Source organism: Vidua chalybeata, chromosome 3, assembly GCF_026979565.1.
Source record: "Vidua chalybeata isolate OUT-0048 chromosome 3, bVidCha1 merged haplotype, whole genome shotgun sequence".
Lineage (NCBI taxonomy): Eukaryota > Metazoa > Chordata > Aves > Passeriformes > Viduidae > Vidua > Vidua chalybeata.
This window is the reverse complement of record NC_071532.1, coordinates 25,766,338-25,787,800: the sequence shown is the minus strand read 5'-3', so window position 1 is coordinate 25,787,800 and position 21,463 is coordinate 25,766,338. Positions and strand designations below refer to the sequence as shown.

The 21,463-nt window shown below is 41.6% G+C and overlaps 2 protein-coding genes across 3 annotated transcripts in view; one reads left to right on the top strand and one right to left on the bottom strand.

Moving 5' to 3' along the window:
- The window catches only part of VASH2 (vasohibin 2), a 34,521-nt gene extending 30,529 nt beyond the window's left edge, over positions 1-3,992 (top strand). Inside the window, exon 7 of the mRNA XM_053939252.1 lies at positions 1,567-3,992. Within this exon, the coding sequence (XP_053795227.1) occupies positions 1,567-1,636 (70 nt within the window). The 3' untranslated portion in view covers positions 1,637-3,992. The remainder of the gene's footprint in view (positions 1-1,566) is intronic.
- Positions 3,993-5,041: 1,049 nt separating this feature from the next.
- ANGEL2 (angel homolog 2) lies at positions 5,042-20,501 on the bottom strand. Of its 2 annotated transcripts, none has more exons than XM_053939402.1 (9): positions 20,397-20,501; positions 18,373-18,809; positions 15,917-16,170; positions 14,615-14,684; positions 12,486-12,907; positions 11,391-11,517; positions 10,682-10,742; positions 8,666-8,829; positions 5,042-5,601 (listed from the first exon to the last, which is right to left on the bottom strand). In XM_053939402.1, exons 2-9 carry the CDS (start codon positions 18,800-18,802, stop codon positions 5,447-5,449), a joined length of 1,683 nt encoding a protein of 560 aa, XP_053795377.1. In that variant the 5' UTR covers positions 18,803-18,809; positions 20,397-20,501; the 3' UTR covers positions 5,042-5,446. The 2 variants fall into 2 exon arrangements, with proteins under 2 accessions (XP_053795377.1, XP_053795376.1); XM_053939401.1 differs by lacking the exon at positions 20,397-20,501 and adding an exon at positions 19,359-19,434.
- Positions 20,502-21,463: the final 962 nt, after the last annotated feature.

The window sequence follows — 21,463 nt, the reverse complement described above, 5'->3', positions numbered from 1 at the left end:
CTGAAGGAACAATGTGGAAAAATGCAAACTATCTTACAGTGATTTCTTTAAGTGTCATCCCTTCCTGCAAGTGAGAGAGACCAGTGAAGACTCCTTCATTTCTGTGAACTACTTAAACTGAGACAAACATGAGGCATGGTGCAGGGCAGTACAGCAGTGAGGATGGTGAGGTTATTGTGAGAGGTGATTAGATAAATGGCAAACCAACAGGTTTCATTCAATCTGCCACTAGGCAGAAGAGCATTAGCTGTCCCCCATTAGCAATGTCCCCAGCTCTCAAATGCTGTGCAGATTCTCAGCAGGGATCTGGTGTTAGCAGTTCTGCTCTTAAAAATAAAAAAATCCTTATTGAATTGAGGAATTAAAAAATATTTCAGAGGCTCTGTTGCACACATGTATGTGTGAGCTATACATATACCCCCAGTTCTTGGGCCTGCAGCAGTACAGCTCTTCCCTGGTGTGTGCCCCAGCCGTGTGCCACAGGCAGGGCTGGGCTTTCCCTGGTTTCCAGCTTGCCTGTGACACTGCTGCCTCTCCTGGGGCCCTGCTGCCTGCCCTGAGCTGCTCCAGCGGGAATGGGCTGGCAGCCTGCAGCAGGGAGATAAGCACCAGCCTGGCTGTGCAAGCTCAGGGGTCACATCTGCTGCAGAGTGAGCAAAGAGTAAGCACACAGAGCTGGAAACCAGGGCTGAGGAGCTGAAAGCATTGGAGCCATGATCAGCCTCCCATTGTACTGTTCAGGCTTTGGCTGTGTTTCTGCAGGGCAGCAGACGTGCTACAGCGTACTAGAGAAATGTGTGCTTTAAACAATGTCTGTTCAGAAAAGCAAACAGACGGCTTAGTGTGAAAGCAGCCAAGAGCCTGCAATAAATTCTCAGATTAGACACTTCCAGACTATAAATCAGCTGGATAGTTCTGGTTTGACAACTTTGTTGCAGGAGCTTTTCCATTGCTTGCTAAAAAGAGAGAGACTGATAGCTCAAGGTTTCCTTTGGTTCAGGCTGTTGGAATACTTAAATGGCCTAACAGCATCCATGTGTGTATGATTGCTCAGGTGAATGGTATCAGAATGTTGGCTGCCAGGAGCTGAAGGGAGTCCACGCTGTGTTTTCTGTTTGGGCTCCAGCCCTTCACACAGACCCAGCCAGGAGGAGGGGGCAGGCTGGGGAGAGCCAATATGCAGTGGCCATGCGAGAGGCCCTGCTTATTTGCTCTCAGCTGTTTCAGCTTTGTTCTAAAAGCTGGAGTCCTGCTCCCGGGTAGATGACAGGTGGGGTGTGTCTAGTCTTAGCTCCTCTCTCAAGTCAGGAGGAGAGGGTGCTTCAGGCTCACATCCTGGATCCCAGCATGCCACAGCTTGGACTTCACTGGTGCGTGGCCTCAGAGGCAATACACAGAGAGCTGTAGAGAACAGTAGTTCCTGTAGCAGATTTACCAGGACTGTGTTTAAGATGACAACCTTAGCTCTATCCAGCCCTCCTCTGAGGCAAGCTTTTCTCTGTGTGGCTGCTGTGCTCTCCACACCTGCATGGTCACCAGATGCCCTCTTCCCTCCCCTATGTGCAGGCCGGCGGTGCTGGACAAGAAAGGAGACCTGGCTACGCTCAACGAGGTGGGCTACCAGCTCCGCATCTGACACAGCCATCCCACGGACTTCAGAGGGCTTCCCGCTGCTGCCGCTGCACTTTACCTGCACTCCCTTGGAAGGAAAAAGGAATGGGATTATTTTTTATCTTATGTACTCTCAAAATAAAAGTTTGACTTAGAAAATAGGGGGTAATTTTTTTTTGGTGGCAGTATTTATTTCAATTTATAGAAAAGGCATCAGTGAAGAGAAACTAAAATTAGATTTGCCAGGATATGAGATTTTTTCTTCTCTCCCATCATGTAGCAGGTGTCTCGGTGGTGTGAGTTTCTTCAAATAGAATTTCCCTGTACCAGTGTTAATTGAACTTGGCCTTGTACTGGGTGGTTGCATTAGAATAATTAACAAATCATATTCTTAATATTAAGATGTGCTGGGGTGCAGTGCAATTAAAAAAATCATATTCACTATAAATCTTTAATTCAGCAATAAAAGCAAGCAGTGAAGAAGTGGCATAAGTTTTTAAAGTATCAATATTACCTCACTAGACTTAATAGATATGCAAAACTGTTAGTATTCTTGTTTTCTAACCAATTTGTACTGTTTCCCAGCATTACTGGGAGTATTAAAAAGCACTGGATGTTTTACTGCCACCTGTATTATTATTTTCTGCATGTTGCCAAAAGATGTTAAGTAATAGTAATATGCAACTGTATTCTTAACACTGACATCTTGTTAGGCAAGATACGAGGTTTGAGGTTTTTTAAATTATGATAATTGATGAATAATGAATTTTTAAACTTTCATAATTTTTTATACTTTTGTCACAAACTTTTAGTCTTTCTGAACTACACCGCTGAAGCACAAAACATAGAGATTGCTGTTTTGTAGAGACAAGTCAGCTTTTTTCTCATATATGTAGTACTTGGATTAATGGAAAAACTGTGGGAATTGCTAACCTGAGTCTTTGTGCTTTTCTCTCCACATTTATGTGCAAATTTGAACCTTGTCTTTGAAAGGCTGAGCAGTCTCTGATGGTGATGCCTTGACACCTTGTATTAAATCAGGCATGGCAGCTGAAGTTAAACCTTCTGCTGTGCTGTGCAGGGAGTTTTCCTGCATGTGTTGTAGTAACAACTGCTTAGTCAGACTTGAATAAGGAAGTATGTCTGAAATAGATGGAAATCAAGCTTGTCTGCTTCCTCCTTGCTCAGTTGTTTTGTTGTAAGCCTTGGCTAAGGACCTGTGATGGACAGCAGTGTTCTCAAATGACACGGTTAAGACTTGCTGGGGTCCACCATTCAACTTAGTGAAGTTCTCTGGAAGCATTTGAGTGCTGCATTCCTGGAAATGTTTCATTAGGTGCCTAAATATAAACTGGATTATTGTACATGTCCAGCCTCTACCCTTTGTGCTGTGCTCATAGATGATGCTGCCATGGGCCTGGTGTACCTCCCCTCCTGGGCACTTACTTTTTTGGGGTCTTGATGAAGATGGATGCTGTTACAGACTCACAGTAATGCTTATTCAAATGGAATTATGTAAGCTCCTAGAACACTTCCATCAGCCAGAAAATGAATGAATACAGAAGGAAAGAACTGCTTGTTCACAGACCTCATTGCTCAAAAAACTGAATTTCACCTGCCTAGGACAGGAGGAAAAAGCCAAGACCCAGCAACCTTCTACAGCCAATGAAAGGCTCTCTACTAATTAAGAATTCAGAAGCTCTAGAAAGAAAACTTTTGAAAAGTGTGACACCTCTTTATCCAAGTTTACCATATCAGTAACAGGAAGGCCTTTCCCATCCCTCTTTAAACTTTCCCACTCCTCTGTTCACAGTAAGGATTTTTTTTTGTTAAGGAGTGAAGCTGAAGAGAGAATACTCTTTTGGTAGAAATTCTTGGGTAATTTGACATCAGCTGCTGAGTTTTGATTTAAAACTTCATGCTGCCCAGTGTCTTGTGACCTAAATAATTTTTTAAATAACTTTTCATGGATAAAATGCTGTGGAAAAACTTTTGATCAGCTGTATCCTGAATAGCATAATGTTATCTGATATGTTGCAACTTTTTTCTATGAAACCATGGTTTACTACAGCTCAAATAATGGTTGTATATAGTTTCTACCCTTGTCCAGCACACTTTATTTTCTTTTAACTGATACTGAAGCTTCTTAATGCTGTAGAGGTGTGTTGACAAATTGCTTTTGGTCCTTGTGTAAAGTTCTGCTGAAATATTCTCTTGAAACTTGCTTATGATGGCATTTGTCTTAAGTGTGGTTCAAGTGACAGCAAAGTGGTCAAATAGTATAGAAAAACATGCATGACTTTTTGGGCTTTTTTTCATCACTTGTATATGCACAGCATGAAACTTCAATAAAAGTATCATGGTAGTCTTTTTTTTTATGACATTTGTGTGGGTTTTTTTGTTTGTTTTTGCTCTTAACAAGGGTTCCTACAACTGAACAATGTTTTTAGCGGTAATGTGGGTGTGCCCAGAAATTTGTAGCCTCTGGCATCTATGAGATTGCTCAGGTGCTTGAAACCAGACAGCATTCAGGATCAAACAGGTTGTTATCCTCAGCACCAACCTCACTGTTAATAGGTAGAAGAAAGATCTTCAGTTACAACTGCCTATGACTATGACAAAAGTAGCCCCCTCCAAATTTTCAGCAATGTAAGCTGAATGTTTTGGCAGGTGCTCATATTTTGTAATGGACTGAGGAGCTTCTTTAATTGCAGTTGTCTGCAGTCAGGGAAAGGCAACACAGATGAAAATTCCACAAGTGCTTCTGGGAGACAACTGTATCTGAATAGTGCAGGTTTTCCAGCACTACACTGAAAGACAATTCTGTTACTTCAAAGTTGATTCTACATACACATCCATGTGTAGTTGGACCAAGTTACAAGATTTGTTTTCAGCCCCTCTACATTTCCTATTCAGGCAGTCTGGTGGTTTTTTAATTACTTTCTAAATTGTATTTTATACAGAATGTTTATGAGTGCATAGTGAGAGTAAATATAAAACCATGATAATTTAATAACCTCAGGATCTGTCATTTCAAGATGGAACCTGGCCTTTTTAATAATGAAATGGAAAAAAAAAAAACCCCACCCTGTCACCAATTGTTCAATATGTATGAAACCTCAAGATGTCAAGGGCTAATTTTTTGTTCCTGTATAGATCAGTTAAGTTTCCTGTGATGTGGTGTGCTCATTAAGCTTAGCTTTATTTCAGATATTTAAAAAAATATTTCAATGAATGCTACCTATATTTAAGGCCTTTGAATTTTAAGCAGCAAATTCTTAAAGCGTATTTGCCTATATGCCTTTCTTCCTCTGAAAGTTCAATCTTGCAGCCTCTGCACTGACAATACTGAGTAAATTCCTTTGCAGAAGTGTTAAGATGGAAGTGTCCACAAAGCACCTTTGTAGTAAAACATCATTTTCAACTCGTTATAAAATGCTGCAGGCGCACAAACACATTCCCCTTTGCTTGAAGAAACACACAGTTCTCAGAATAGCCCTTTTTCATGTGATTTACAATAAAAATAATTTACAACATATTCATGAAAAATAATGCCATTTGGACTCTGGCACAGATGTTTTCCTTTATCAAAGAGGAAGCTAATGTAAAATCCTTTTTCTCCCTAAAAGACTTCATAAAGTAAATTAAACTGTTTTTTTTTAAAGGAAGTCCCTTTAGAAAATCTACTTTACGCAACACTAATAAATCAGCATGCAGGAAACCTTATTTAAACCGGACCAGCAGTGCTTGAATTAACCTTTTAAAAAATGATGATAATCATCCCATGAGAGAGAAGGTAAAGGGAACTTTACCTACACCACAAGTCCTTTGGATATCACCGTTCAATAAGCCTGAATTCTGCTACCAGTGGCAGGTGGTCAGAAGAGTTATTTTCATTGGGAAGACCATTAACAGTCCAAAGATCTTTCTCTGTTAGAAGTGCTAGCCTGCCAAGAAGCTTCAGACCTCCACAAAAAGAATCCTCTGCTCCTATTAGAAAAAACAAACCAAAAGGAAATGTTCATCAGTGTTGGCTAAATATTACACATTCATACAGATGCAGAAGGAGGGAAACATGTATGGCAGCAGTAATCCAAAGTTGTTACTGTTCCATGCAAAATCACCAATAAAACAGTTCAGAAATTCTTTTATGACTCTCAAAATAGAGTTTCATCAGTAGAGCTCAAAGTATTCAGAAGGATAGTATTTTGTGGAGGCATAAATAAAAATAAAAAGGAAAATGCATTTTTTTGTTCACTGTAACTCTTCTGGAAAAGCCTCATATAATTCAGTCCATTACTTTTGACAACAGCATTGCTAAACAGAGCTGCCACTTGCAAAGTTAAGTATCTTTTTAGAGTTACTGGTTCACATAACATTTTGTTTCTGTATCCTCCAGCACACAGTTCCCCAGCAGGCAGGTCATACAGACAATTTGCTTGTAAGGATGAAGGTATTCTAGTTTTCTATTCCCCTTCAAACTGTTCATAATGAGAAAGGGATCTCCATTATCTCCTGCTACCTCTTCCTATAACTACCTAAGAAACCCACTCCCAGCTCCTTCCCCAGATGAAACATCACACTGCTCATGCAAGAGTGAACATGACTCAAGCCTTGCAATTACTACACAATTACATAGAATGATTTGGGTTGGAAGGGATCCTAGGGACCATCAAGTTCCAACCCTCTTGCCATGGCAAGGGACACTTTCCACTTGACCAGGTTGCTCAGAGCTCCATCCAGCCTGACCTTGGACACTTGCAGGGACAGAGCAGCATTGGTCCCAATACTCATCCCTGAGGAATGCCATTTGTCTCCACCTGGACATTGAGGCATTGATGGCAACTGTCTGTTTCCAGCCAATTTATGGAGTGGTGCAGCCACTAAATCCATCTCTCCAGCTGTTGGGCAGGACTATGTCAAATGCCTTGCACAAGCCCAGGTAGATGTTCTGTTGTTCTTCCCTTTTCCACAATTACTGTAACCCTGCCACTAAAGGCCACTACATTTGTCAGTCATGATTTGCCCATCAACAAAGAGCAATCAGCTTTTTCAGTTCAGGTGGAGAAATGCCACTGAAATCCTTCCATGATGTGTACAATTTAGATTTCCTGAGCTATGTATTCAAGTTAAATAACTACTCAGCAACCCTACCTATTGCTTTCAAAGTGCAGAGATGATACTGGGCAAGTTTAGTGCTTTCAGGACCAGCACAAACTGCAGCTATAACTTTTGACAGAAATCCTTTCTGTGTGAAAGTTCTCAGAAAATTCAGAACTTCCTGGCTGACCCTGGTAGTGGCTTCCCAAGAGATACTTTAAAGGACTTTCCAGCAACTGCTGAACTCCTCAGACAGTTCAACAGCTTCATCCTTTGCCATCTGCCAGCTTTCCAGCCCTTCAACAACCCAGCAGCTGTTTGCTGCTCTAAAGAAAAGCTTTTTTACTGCAAAGATCTCTTAGCAGCTCTAGAGCACATGTCCACCAGGTCATTTGGGACAGCACCTGCACATCTACAAAGGAGGAGTTTGTTGCCACAGAGAGCTTGGTCTGCGTGCAGTGGTTAATGTCACTCAAAACACTCAGCAAAACTGTGCCCTGCAGGACTCAGGTAGATACTGAACCCTGGTTTATAGGAAATCCTGAATACCAAACCAAATATTTGGCTAAACATGACAGAATAAAGCATGAATATTTTAAAATAAAACACTTTAAATGGAAAAAACCGAATCACTGAGCCTATAGCACATTTAAAATTCACTTGTACAGACTTTGGCAATTTTAAATACAGAGGCCCATGTCATTAGGAAACTGAAAATCCAAACGACAGCTTAATTTCTAAGAGCTCATGAATAAAAACTATATTAGTTTAAAGTAGTTGGAAAATTCAAGTTTGGTTCCATTCTGTGCTGTGATGTGCAAAAAAAACAAGTTTGAAAAACAAGTGCAAAAAGAAAAAAGTGCTGTATCTCTGCTGGAGCAATGATGGTGCAAAAATATATAAATGTGAATTAGGATTGAATTTTGTGCAGGGGCACACTCTGCAATCACACAGCACTCATATCACATGGCATTCAGAAGTCATTTAAATACTTCCCATATTGTGGTTTTTCAGTCAAAGCTTTTGTATTTGCCATTTTACATTAAGGAAGCATTTACTGTGCACGTTATGACAAATGAGACTTTTGTGAATTAACTCAATGAATTTTAACAATCTAGTCTCAAGTTACAAGAGATGAAGGTGGTGTTTTCATTCCACCAATTAACAATGTTAATTTATAAAAATCAGTGGCATTGTACAGTGGGAGCAGGAATGGAATCCAGGTTTCTTTGCTCAAGTTCTGCAGAGACATTTATGTGCTAGCACTGCACAGATGTTTCTTGATGGCATGAAACACAGAACTCATGAGGGCATGGAAAGCAAACTGCTCAGAAGCACCGACGGAACAAGTCCCAGAGCAGTAAAGCATGACGATACCCGTCACAGAGGTACCCACAGAGGTACCGCGACTTTCTTGCACCATCTGGTGACTTTTAGCTGCAACTGCAAACCGGAGAGTGACAGCTGGGCCTGTGCCAGTGACCGTGCTCAGAGCAAAGGCCAAGAGTCTGTCACCTGGCAGAAATTACTGCAAGACAAGCTGAGAAGTAAATTGCCAGGAAACGGTTCAGTTTATCAGTTTTAATGCACATCACAAATTGCTGTTCATTGTGTTCATCAGATGATTGGGAATACTGCCTTGCTGTAGGTGTGGCCTGCATTACTGACAGCAGTACTTCTCAGGTGCTACTTCCACTGCTGCTTTCCTGTACCTCCAGCTTGTATCCATGCTGAGACAGGAACCTCAGATGAAAAGGGTGGCCCTGTGTGGCACTGCAAGTCCAGCTGTGGTGGGCTGACAAAGGCAGCCATGTTTCTCCGGTAACAGCTGACATTCAAAGCACTACCATGAACCTCTGAGGAACTTCACATGGATGAAATCATCACTTCTCTTACAATAGCAAACAAATATTCTTGTTTAGCATTTATGAAAATTAAAAGGTGGTTTCTTTACCTGGCTGGTCAGCAATACCATCATTTGCTGCAGAATAGAAAATATAATCCACGGTGACAGCACTTCGGGAATGACAAGTTGTCACTTCTGGTATCCCAGTTTCAGGGAAGTAATGAGAATAGACTGAAGACAATTTAAAATGGTGCCGCAATTTCGAAGATAACCTAGAGACATCAGAGAAAAGAATTTTATTTTCTTCTATTACCAAGAAGGAATAAGCAATCAAGAAATACCAAATAGTTTCTGGTTACAAACAAAATTAATTATCTGGATATGCAAACTAGTGTTTCTCCTGCAAACCATCCTGTAGCCTTTTGTGTGAGAGGCCTAAAACACTGAAGGCAAAATGCAGGCAGCATTTTCAAGTAAAATTGCTGATCAGAACTGGCTTAGCTGACACTTCACTCAACAGATAGTTTTCAACTCCATATACATTCTGTACGCATTCACATATCCTCATTCAGCAATCTCTCCCTGACACGCAGGCAGAAATGTCCACGAAAGCAGCTCATATGAAAGCAACAAAACACAAACTCATCTGACCAGACCCTTCAGCATAAAGAGAAATTCAGATTTTTAGAGGTTTTTTCCTCTCCCAAGCTAGAGGTATCAAGCTTCCAAGTTAGGCTACGCTTATGTCTTCCACTCAGGCTCCCATTTTCTGTCTCCCTATCATTTGTCTACTCCTCTTCAGTTCAGCCCAACTTGTCTCACCTGTCTTTTCAATCTTGAAAGCAAACTGCAAAACTGCACCTTTCAGCAAAAGAACTCCTGTCTCTCAGACATTTGCTTCCATCATCTCTACAAATCATCCAACCCTCAGCTGTACCTGCTGTACCTGCCTCATCCTGCATTTTAAATCTAGGCCGCAATGTGTTCTGGTTGAAACCCAAGCAATAAAAAAAAAAAAAAATCAGCATGTTACCATACCTGATTCAGAGCAGAGACAAACGTGCCAGTTGGTACAACACAGACAAGTAGTAATTTCTGCTTTTGTTACATGACATCCCTTTTAAGATGAGGGGGAGAAGTGTTGCATTCAGCATGCTATGGATTTAAACCGTAGAATAGGGTCTCCTGTTTGTTATCTACTTCTCTCAGAAATGACATCTTTTTCATCACCAAAAATCACTAAGGGTTCTAATATGAATATCTGCAGTGATACCAAGATCTCATTTCTGATAAGAAATAGCTGATTTGGAGCCTACCATCCCATACATACATTTAGGGCAATTTCCTTCTTCTATGCCTTTATATGCGTTTACCAGTTTGGTAAATGCAAATATATTCTTGCTTTCAAAAAGCAGTTTCATTTTCCTCCTCTGCATTCTAGCCATGGCTTTGTCCTTCTGAATGAAAGTTATATTACCAAATCCATAATACTCCACATTTCTCAGACTCAAAGAACTTACATACTCACACAGAACTCATGACAAGGAAGATTTTATGACCTTTTCAGTTCCTTTCCCTCCTTCCTCCCAGTTTCACACTGTATTATAGGATTTTATACATCCATAAACCAATCTATCAAAAACAATAAAAAGAGAGTGAAGTGCCAATACTTCAGCAGCTGGACAACACTGGCTTATTTTTTTCCTCTCCCTGTTTTAAAAACATGGCTTCTGCAACTGGACTGAAGTTCACATGTGCCTTGCAATGTCCCTACAGAGGATGATGTTCTGTTTATGTCAAGAAGTGATAAAAAATGCAGAAGTATTCTTTTAATATGCAATCAGAAAGTACCCTCTAAACAGCACTGACACCTCAGCCCTGCATTCTGAAAAAATATCTGCAAGTTCCTGAAGAACACACATTCCATCATTGCCAGTTGTAGTATTTTGCTGTCTCATCAGCCTTTTCATGTTTAAATGAACAATGATGGTTTTGCCAAAAGGGGAGATGAGGTTGGGTGGTCATCAGGTGTCCACAGCTGGAATCAGATATAAATTTGGTCTAAAATCAAAACCAACCCCCAATAAACAGCCAGAGGCTTCCATATTTTTCCCCAATACGTACTTTTCAGATGCTACTACAATCTCCTGAGCGTTGTCTGGTTTTGCTGCTTCCAATTTCTCTCCTGCAAAATAAAAACAAATTCAATTTATATTTAAAATAGGGTATAAGTGAGACCAATGCTGAAGAGCTACAGAAAAGCTACATAAAAAAAAAAGTATCTTTAAGTAAACTTATTTTTTTGCAGCAGGCAAGATACAATTCACCAAGCTGGATTAAATTCTTCTGTTCCATTAGTAACATCCCCTCTAAAGACTTTAAAATTGTTTTTTCTGTCAAAGGAAAAAATAGTGGATGAAAGATGTAGCCATACTCAGCCAGGAAACACTTGTTTTTCCCAACTGTCCCATGAAGTGCCAACACTGTAATTCATAAACACTGAGGCAGAATGCAGGTCCACACTATGTCCATGTGCTGCATTCCTTCACCTCTCTCTCCCAGTCACAGCACAGCTGGCTTTCAGGATGCAAACACAGGAGTTTAAATATTACACATCAATTTCCGAAGGGAAATTTCTAACTATTATCTTATACAGATTCAAACTTGCAAAATTTATGTGAATAAACTTTACACTCTAATGAGTTCAATAAGGAAGTTTTGCAGGCTCAAGACTCACTGTTTTTCCCCCCACTAAAACAGAATGTCTGGTTTTCAGTACTAGCTGAATGCCACTTTCAAAGGCTCACAAAAATTCATTAATTCAAAAACTGACCTGTATTTTCTTCCTTTTGTTGCTGTTTTATTTCATATACACAGTTTTGTGAAATACCTAATTTTTTTGGCCAAATTGGAATAGATAAGATTCTTTGTCCCCGTGGAAACTGTTCTTGTCCAGAGACCTGAGAAAGACAACAAGCTTTTTTCAGACAGAAATCTGATTTTAAAAACCAAAAAAACCCACCAAAGAAACCTGAAATAAGTGAACATTTTTGTGAAGTTTAAAGAAAAAGGCCCATCTCCTTGGAATAACTCTTTTATAATTAGTCAAATCCTTGTAAAACACCCTTTATGTACATCTACTCTGTTTATCCATAGCAAGTTCTTTGCAGGTGCTCAATTTTTCCAGATGGTTCCTGTGACACTGAGACACTTCCAAGGACACATTTATCAATGTGACAGCACTGGTTCAGCATACAGAGCTACCCAGCACACACTTCAGCTGCAGGATGCTGATCCTTCTGGGAGCAAGTCAACTCAAATGGGGCTTGAATCAAGTCCCCACTAACAAAGAACACCCAGCAAGGCTATTTTTTTGGTCATGTTTCCTCATTTTATGTAGTTCAGTCATTCCTATTACATAGCATGTGACACATCCAACAGCTGCATGCAAGAGCTCACAACAAGACATCTTTTAACATTAAAGAGTTGAGATTCAGCATCTAATTGCAGCTTTGCTTTTACAATTACTGTAGCCACCAAGTTTATCTACAGTAAGTCATCTTCCCAGAGAGCACACAGTAGGTTTTTGATTAAGTGGTTATTTTATCCTACTTAAAGACTGGGAGACTTAAACACAGTGATAAAATAATCCAAACACGGTGAATACAATCATTTTGTGGATTAACTAAATTTCAGGAATGATTGTTGGTGAGTTTTTCCTTTCAGAATGCTGGGAGAGGACACAATATCCCCTAAGGCACAGCTAATATAGCCAAGCTTATTTAAATTCAGTAACTTTTGCTTTGCAGGCTGTTGACAGGGCACCAAGAGAGGCACTTCAATGGAAACAATCACACCATCACTCAAATACTTCTCTCTAATTAGCATTAACCATTTTTTTTGGTGAGAAGTGAGAAGCACAGCCTACCTTCCCTATAGCAAGTCCTTCATAATTTAACTTTCCTTCCTTTATGAATCTGTACAATGGAGAGCCAGGAACAGAATTGAAGTCCCCACAGATGATAACTGGGCAGAAAGAACCATCCTTCTGAGAGGCGACACTGGCAATCTCTGCCAGGAGCATTGCAAGCTGGGTCAGTTTGATGTCCCCTCTCCTTGGGTTGTACAGCAGATGTGTATTAGCAATACAGATGGCAGCATTGGCTTTACAGTGAAATCTGGGCTGCAGCAGCAACACCAGTCCAACGTTGTCCCTGTCCAAGAGTGGGATATCACGGCGAAAAAATTCCACTGGGTTTGAAGAAATCAGGCTAAATTTGGAAGTTTTGAAGCAAATGGCACAGCCATCAGGTTTTCTGCCTGTCCTCATTTTATACTCACAGTGATACCCTGCAAGAAAAGCAATTAAGAACATAAAATACTATAAACAGAGATTTTAAAACAAACAAACAAACAAACAAAAATCAGAAAGATCTCATGCTGATTTACTCACATCACAGTCAACCCCCAGTCTCAAGTATCAAAGTCTGTGTGAATTTCACATAGACTGTGTTCACTTTTCTTTCTGCCCTAACCTGAGCTGAGGCAAGGCAGGACAGGAAACGTGGTCCAATACCTTATGCAATGTGTAAACATCTACATACTCTAAGATACCAGTCATGTTCTTATCTCCTCATGTGGAAAAAGACCCAAACCAAAACAACAAAGAAACCCCCCAAGGCACATAAAAGAGGCCCTGTGCATTGAAGTTTTTTCTGGATGCTACAAGAATGGCTTAGGGGTAATACCAGTGAAGCATTACCAATCAAAAGCCTTAATCATGCTAAGTCATTAGTCAATGTCTAAAATTATTCATGGAACAAAGGTCTCAAACGTATTTACATAATTATGCAATTATTCAGTGAGCAGCAAGTGGCAAGCTTTCACCAAGGAAACAGAGACACTTATCAAATGACAGCACTGGAGTTCAAACAAGTCCATCTAGAAATAGTGATTTGCCAATTTCTTCATTTTATGTAGAGGTGATTTAAACAAGATTTAAACAAGACCTTATCTATGTAAGGAAAAAAAAATAGATCTTAAAATAGTATATAGTTTTTGCCATTTTTAAATGTTCTCTGCCCTGCCCAGACCATATGAATTCATGAAGTACAGCCTTAGTGAAGTAGGGTGAGTTGATCAGAGCTCACACCAGTGCTGGAAGAGGGGATTCCCATTCCCCTCTCCACTTGTTGTGGCACACACTGCTAACTCAGTAATCCAACAGAAAACTAACCCAGAAAAATAAAATTAGTGTGGATAGTATTCTGCTGGACTGGTGGATTTCACTAATGAGTGCCAGAACTAGCCCAGGACAAGGGACAGGACACACATGTGGGAGCTAGGGATGGGGAAAAGAAGAGCTAAAGCAAGCTCTAGATCCTCCTGTACAGTAGCTACAAGGTCACTTGCCCCCACAAGCCTGGCTTCACAGTGCTGTTTCACGGTTCAAGTGGATTTCAATCAGTACTGCCATTATTCTCTTCTTTGCAAACGCTCAATTCTGGGAGCTAGACTACTTCAATTAACCAAAAAAGAAAAAAGTATCAGTCCAGTGCTGCTCCTTTACCATGTCCTCCTGGCATCAGACAAAACCCAGTGCCAGGATGGAAGTGGGGCCCTGGAACTGGAAGGTGGTGCAGGGCACAAAAGATTTAGATCAGTTTAAACCACCATGGAATCAACTCTTAGCAACACATTCCTTCCATAAAATCAGAGGAGGGATAGTGACAAGACTGTCTATTCTGAATGACAGCACTTGTATAAAAACCTAATGAACATATACTGACCATGGATAACACTTAGTGCTGATATTTGGAAGGCTTCAAGACAGAAAAAACATGCCCTTAAAGAGCTACCCAACAGGAATACTGGTAAAAAAGATTAAGGTAATTTCAAGAGAGCACTTGATGAATTTATGAAAGAGGATACACAATATTGTTGCATGTGATAGCGAAAGAGTTGATTCTACAATGAGAGTTTTTTTTTTTGAGGAAACTAGTGCCGAGTTCCCAAAGTAGAGAAGACAATGTATTGGTCCTAAGAGTTTCATCATACCCAGGGATTCCAAACTTGACTTGATCTCTGTTCTATAGTGGTCTTCTTGGACTTCCTGTAAGCAGAGCACCTAAGGCAAAGGTTTACAATTAAAACATATTAGTGAGTTAAAACATTAATTAATTAAAACATATTAGTAAGTACATCAAAATGTTACTACAGCATATCTCTGTCGGCCAGTCTGTATGGGTATTAAAAAAAGCAAACCCAGAAGCTTTTTGATTCCTTAATCCCACAAAAGAATTCACTCTTCTATAGAAAATGCTCCCTAAGATTATGAAGAAGGCCCCAATTCCTCCTTTTTCAGACAGACATTTTCAGAGGTGAGATTCAATTTAATCAAAATAGTAACTTGCTCCTACATTCTCAGCAGCTCAGAAGAAGGCTCTGGGAGAAGGGATGAAGAGGCAAAGAGCATACTACAGGGTGGAAAACAGGCTTCCATACGCTAAGAACCGGAACCAAAGATCAAACTCAAAATATTCATTTAAGAGAGTTCACAGAATCACAGAGTAATTTGAGTTGGAATGGACCCACAAGGATCACCGAGTCCAACTCTAGCTGTGAGCATCTCTAAGCCTTCCCCCAGCACACTGCAGTAACACAGATCTACAACCACCACTGGGATAAAGGTCTGAGCTCCTAAAGGGGAACAAGTTACCCCTGCTTGCTGAACTGCAGCAATACATTCCACTTGCCCAGCTGACATTAGCTCATGCAAGGTCTCAAGGGAGACACAAATCTCAAGCAACATTCTGTAATCTCTGGTTCACTAAAAGTTACAGTTCCAACCAATGAAATAGTTAAAATATCTGTGTCCTTTAGAATGAAGTTTCTCTGTGGAAAGGACACCTGCATCTACCAGGGTGTGAGAGCAGCTGTTCTCAGAAAGAGGTATCTCATTGTAAAGATATATGCATACAGGATGTATAGATTTATTAGGAAGAAAGGAAGAGCTTGAAGGGGACTTCAATTTCCAGATTCCTGGCTATGTACTAACATAACTGCATTTTTCAAATGGTACAAGGCCTTTTTTTCTGTGGCTTCCCTAATACAACTACTTTTTTTCAGTACTGTTTTCTGACACAAACAGGATAGATTCTATCACTGAACTTTTGTTGGTCTGAACAACGACTAAAGCAAAATTTTACTGACTTGACTTCCTGGTTAAGACTTACAATAAGCTCTATAACCAAACGAAACCACAGAGGTGTTTTTTCAGACCCCAGTATAGAGTAGCAGGAATTGCTATTTCAGTTTATCAGTTGTTAAGAAACATCCACATACTCATTTTCTACTCACATCTGCATCCAGCTCTTTGATTTCTTGTAGGATGTTGGGAAATCTGTATGTCCAGAACAGCAATCGCTGCCTGCAGTGTTTGTACAGGTGAGAGTTGTCTTCTAACAAATTCTGTGAGAGAATATTGTAGGACATGACTGTAAAATCAAATGTTGCCTCACTTCCTGTACTGCTTTGGTCAGATCCTTTATTTTTAGCGATTTTCATTGTTTTACTCTGCTGACAGAAGTATTCCCAGTGTCTTTTGATGGTTCCTGTTAAAAGCACATGAAGCAGAAAAAAGTTATGTTATAGACCATATGACTTCTTACTGCTCTTGGAAATCATTCTACTGAGAACTATTTGTCTTTCAAATCTCTTAAATAATTCTAAGAGTTTATTCAATTAGCAGTGATTCAGACCCTCTGTTTAAGATCAATTTTATATAAGCATCAGTTAAAAAAAAAAAAACAAAAAACCCCAAAAAACCCCAAAAAAACAAACCCCAACCTCAAGACAAACAGCACAAAACCACTATATGCCCTGGATTTCAACAGCTTTGATATTGGGGAGCTGGCATGTTTTAAGGAGAATGTTGCAATCAGACTACACCCCTGACTCCTGTAGAAGGGCTGCCAAACTGGTGAGCCAAATCCAGTCTGTTGGGAGTCTTACACTGCCTTGTGCCACTGCCTCCTCAGCAGAGATGGTGTATGCCAGTCTGGGATGCACTCCTTAGGGCAGCATATGGGCACCTTGTTGATCTCTCTATCCATGACTAACAAAGGGTTAGGAATATATCAATCACCTCTACTGCGTGTACAGTCTGTAAAACTCAGCCATAAGCTGCAACAGGGTCTACTACAGGAGTCTCAAAACAAATAGTAAACCAAATTGTCCTCACTGAGTTGAGAAATCAAGAAGTTATTAAGTCTCAGAATTACCAAGAACTTCTGAAAAAGCTTCCTTCACCTTTCTGCCATTTTTAATTTTATACTTACTATTAGTAAATAGTACTATCATTAGCACTACTATTAGTACTATAAATGCTCCCTAAGATTATGAAGAAGGCCCCAATTCCTCCTTTTTCAGACAGACATCTTCAGTAAGTAGACATTGCCTACTTATTATTAGTAAATAGGCAAATTTATAATAACATATTACCCATCATTAAGCATTCAATTACTTTTTAAGAAATGTATTTCTCCACTTAAAACCTCAGAGATGCTTTTCACTCTTTATATCTGACCTCATCTGAGAGCAAGCTGAGGTCCAGTTATCTGTGCTAACAACCAGTGGCAGACTGCAGCTATAGCTGTCACCACCTGTCTTATTTGAGTAGGAATTTTCATTGCTGTGCTTAGATTATTCAGGACTTTACAGTGTTGGCAATGAATACAGCAAGGCTTTAAGTTCTGTTTCTGCGGCAGAAGAGAAGCCACAGTGCTCCTCAGCAAATATCTTTAATTAGCACGAAGCAAAGTCCCCTCCGGCTCCTGTAGATGAATATGAGGTTTCTAAGCCTTATGGGTATTTGTGTCCAAATATCCCTTTGGGATGCTGATAACATCTACTGCCCCTTTTAGTCATAATACAATTTCCAGTTTGTTTTGCTAAGGAAGAGATTTATGCAAGAGGGCAACAATTTTGACTGTGTCCCTCTATTTGTCTCACACTAGACAAAACTGTAAATATACACAAGATTCAGTAAAATATCTGGATGCTATGTACAAGATTGTATCTGTAACAAGCTAACACAGACACTTTGAAGTTTCATGGAAGTTTGTTACTAAGCCCAGTAGACAACTCTGCACTTCTTCCTGTACTTATCTGGAAAAGCACATGTGCTGCTTGCTCTGTCAGACGAGATCTGACACAAAACTTGCTAACATGCCAGTGGCAGAATACAGGTGTAAGAACAAAATCACACAATCACACTGCAAGTACGCACCATTAAAACTCAGTGCATTCATTTTCAGTTTTCTAGGTCACAGATAACTCAAATGGTCTGGAAAGAAACCAGTTCAGGTCCAGTAGAGTTTATGAGTTCAGGTAGTGCACAAGGAATGAAGCTATACAACTGCCAGTCCAGCTCAGCCCTAAAGCAAGTCAGCCAAATCTTTTAGCTTTTCAGAACTTCCAAGTTAACAGACATGACCTGGTGACAGAGACATGAGACTGTTGTCTGAACCAAGCTCAGGACTCCCCAGGTTGGGCAATCCCTCACACAACTGACTGTGTTCCACTGCCAAGTGCAGCGAACCTAGTTCTGGTAGACTGTTTGACAGCACAAAATACAAGTTTACAGACTAAACAGCATTACAAAACTGGATCACTTTAAAGACATGTTTTCCTGAGGGGGTGCCAAGAAAAACAGTAACTCAAAAGGAGCAGGCACTACTGCTCATATCTCTAACTCATTTGGTGTATTTAGCATTACAAATAAGCACGGCAAATGAGCAAAGAGCATCTTTTACCTTTCTTGCTGCCATGTTTTTCTTCATTCTGTGCTACAGAAAGACAAGATACTTCCTTCTGATTAGACAAGTCTGTTTGTTGTTCAGGAGTTGAAGTATCATCCTGGGCACTGAGTCTTCTCTTCTTTGTCAATGGTTCTTCTCCCTCAGATTTCATACTGGAGTTGGGTAGATGAAAGCAACAACTTTGTGTGTAGTTATCAAGATGCCAATTAGAGTTCTGAAATTGTCTCCAAGGTCCAAAAAATGGAGGGACTCTCCAGTTTGCTGAAAAATCAGCTGAAATGGGGAGTGGAAATGAGGCCCATGGAGGATAATGTCCGGCCCATCTCATACAGCTGGAAACTGGGCTGTTCAAGGCGAGTATCTGGGAGCCATTCCAGTGGGTGATCCAGTCTCTGCCGAGCCTCTGCACATGGCGGGGCAGCATGGAGTGTCTACCAAAAGAGCACAAGTTTCTTTACTAGCACACAACTACATCTGCCTGTAGAAAACTGTGGAGGCAAAGTCATCCTGGTCAAGACTTACAGAAGATACTCTCTCTCTACAAGTTAATGCATACAAGATATTCAAACACTTATATACAAGGCATTTAAACATTTATCTAAATGATATGCAAAATGGGACTTTACAAAGTGATCTTGCATCCTTTCCCCCCATCAGTTTTACAAGTGCCATTTAGTGTCCAAACCCTATCTGTCTCAGTAACAATTTAAAATTTATTTTCTGCTTTGTTGAATTCAAGTGTCAGATCTTTCAAGTGCTCAGAGGAATTACCTTTACAAAAGGTCATTTTTGCATGCAGCATTAACTTTATCATTAGGCTACTTGTAAGGAATGAGAACCACTTTCCTGCAAGCTGTCAGAACTTTGTTTGGAAAGCCATTGATTTGGCTCAAATCCCAATGCCAACACAACAGGGAAATAAAGGTACTAAGTCTCAAGACATCAATAGCACCAGCTTAAGACTAAATCTGTATTCTTACTTCTTTTCCAGGAGAGCAAACCACAGCTCAGCAACTAAAGCCATGAAAAAAGGTGGATTTTTTTTCTTTAGAAGAAAGAAATCTGTCTCTCAACAAAATCACAGGAAGGAAGGCTGAGTGACAATAGTATCTCAGCTTCCTCATTGTTTAAATAAGGAATATTTTGAGCTTATAAGCAAAAGATATCAAAGCTTGGTATGCTTGAAGTTGCGCTGAAGTGAGAACCTCCCAGCTGCCACTCAGCCGAGCAAATAAGCCGAAATACAGAATCACTGAATCACAGAACATGCTGAGTGGGAAGGGACCCACAAGGATCACTGAGTCTAACTCCTGGTCCTACACAGGACACCCTGAGAGCATTGTGCAAAGGCTCCCTGAACTGTCAGGCTGCTTGGTGCTGTTCCCTGGGGAAGCTGTCCCAGCGCCCAGCCGCACTCTGGGTGAGGAACGTTTTTCTTAATATCCAGCCTAAACCTGCCCTGACACAGTTTCAGGGCATTCCCTCGGGTCCTGTCATTGGGCTCCACAGAGAAGAGATCAATGTCTGCCCTTCTTCTTCCCTTCATAAGGAAGTTGTTGACTGCCATGAGGTCTCCCTCAGTCTCCTCCAGGCTGAAAATGACCTCGGCCGCTCCTCAAACATACTCCCTTCACCATCTTCATTGCCCTCCTTTGGACACCCTCTAATCGCTAATACAACTTTCAGCAAAACCCGATCGCTTGTCCTGAAATAACCCTTTGCCGCCACAGCGCACCAGATGTAGTGCGGCAGACACAAAAACAAAACACCCCCCCGGACACCACAGCATTACAACGGAACAAAAAGAGGTATCACTCCTTTACAAAAAAAAACCCGGAACCACATGCTTTACAGAAAAGCACTGAGAAACTGCTCCCTCCTAAACCCCCGGTCCCACAAGCCCCCATCCCCGGCAGCAGAACGCCCCATGCCGCGCTGTCCTCTGTTTACAGCGGCCCTGCTCGGCCTAATGGCGGGCATTTACCACCAGCACCACCAGCGCCCCCAGCCCCGGTTACCTCCCGGCGGGCCCGGGCCCCGCTACCGGCCCCGCGCAGCCCCGGCGCCCCCCGAAGGGGTCAGCCCAGGGCAGCGCCAGCTCCGGCCCCCGCGCTCTGGCCGCCCCGCCGCCGCCTCATCCTCCGCACGGGCTGCGGCCGCGCCGCGCCCTCCCGCTCGCTCCTGGGACTTGTAGTCCAGGGCCGGGCCCGCGGCCATGTTTAGTCCGGGCAGCCGAGGCCAGGCCGCCATCGCGGCCCCGGGCGGGTGATGCCCCCAGCCCGCGCTCCCCGCCGGGGCAGCGCCCGCTCCGGAGCGCAGCAAAACCCGCATGTAGGCAGCCCGATTGGGGCTTTTGAAGCGTTTAAATGGAGGTAACACTGTGTTCGTGCAGGAGTTTATTCACCCAGAGGGTGGTCGCGCACTGGAAAAGGCTTCCCAGGAAAGGGGTCACAGCACCAAGTCTGGCAGAGTTCAAGAGGCATTTGGACAACGCTCTCAGGCACATGGTGTGACCATCGAGGATGTCCTGTGCAGGGCCAGGGGTTGGACTTTGATGATGCTTGTGGATCCCTTCGAACTCAGCGTATTTTGTGATAGTTTCCACAAGTGGTCTTCTCCCTGGGATCACTGTGTGTTCCTGCAAGGTCAAAGGGGCCGAGAAAGAGCTGCTGTATATTTCAAGATGCCATAGTATATTTCAAGGGCAGTAGCACCATGCTTAGTGTTTACAGAAAAAAAACCAAACCCTGCTCACCCAAGCAAGTATTTCAACATTGTAAGGTTTTAAGATGCAGCTGAAAGTGCTCTGCTGAGGAGAGCCAGCCTGAGAGATGGGTGGGAGACCTGCCTGCCCTGCAGCCCTTGCTGACAGACCCACCGCTGCTTACCAGCTGCAGCAACAATCCTCTGCCTCTGTCAATGTTGCTTGAATAAGTACTTAGAACCCTTTCTTGAGGTCTGCTGAGGACAGAGGAAATGCTGGCCCTGTTTACTGTAAGGAAACGTAGCACAATGCATATGAAAAAATATAGTGCTGAATAGTGCAGATGCTTGCAGGAACTGTAATCAAGTAAAATGCTGTTTC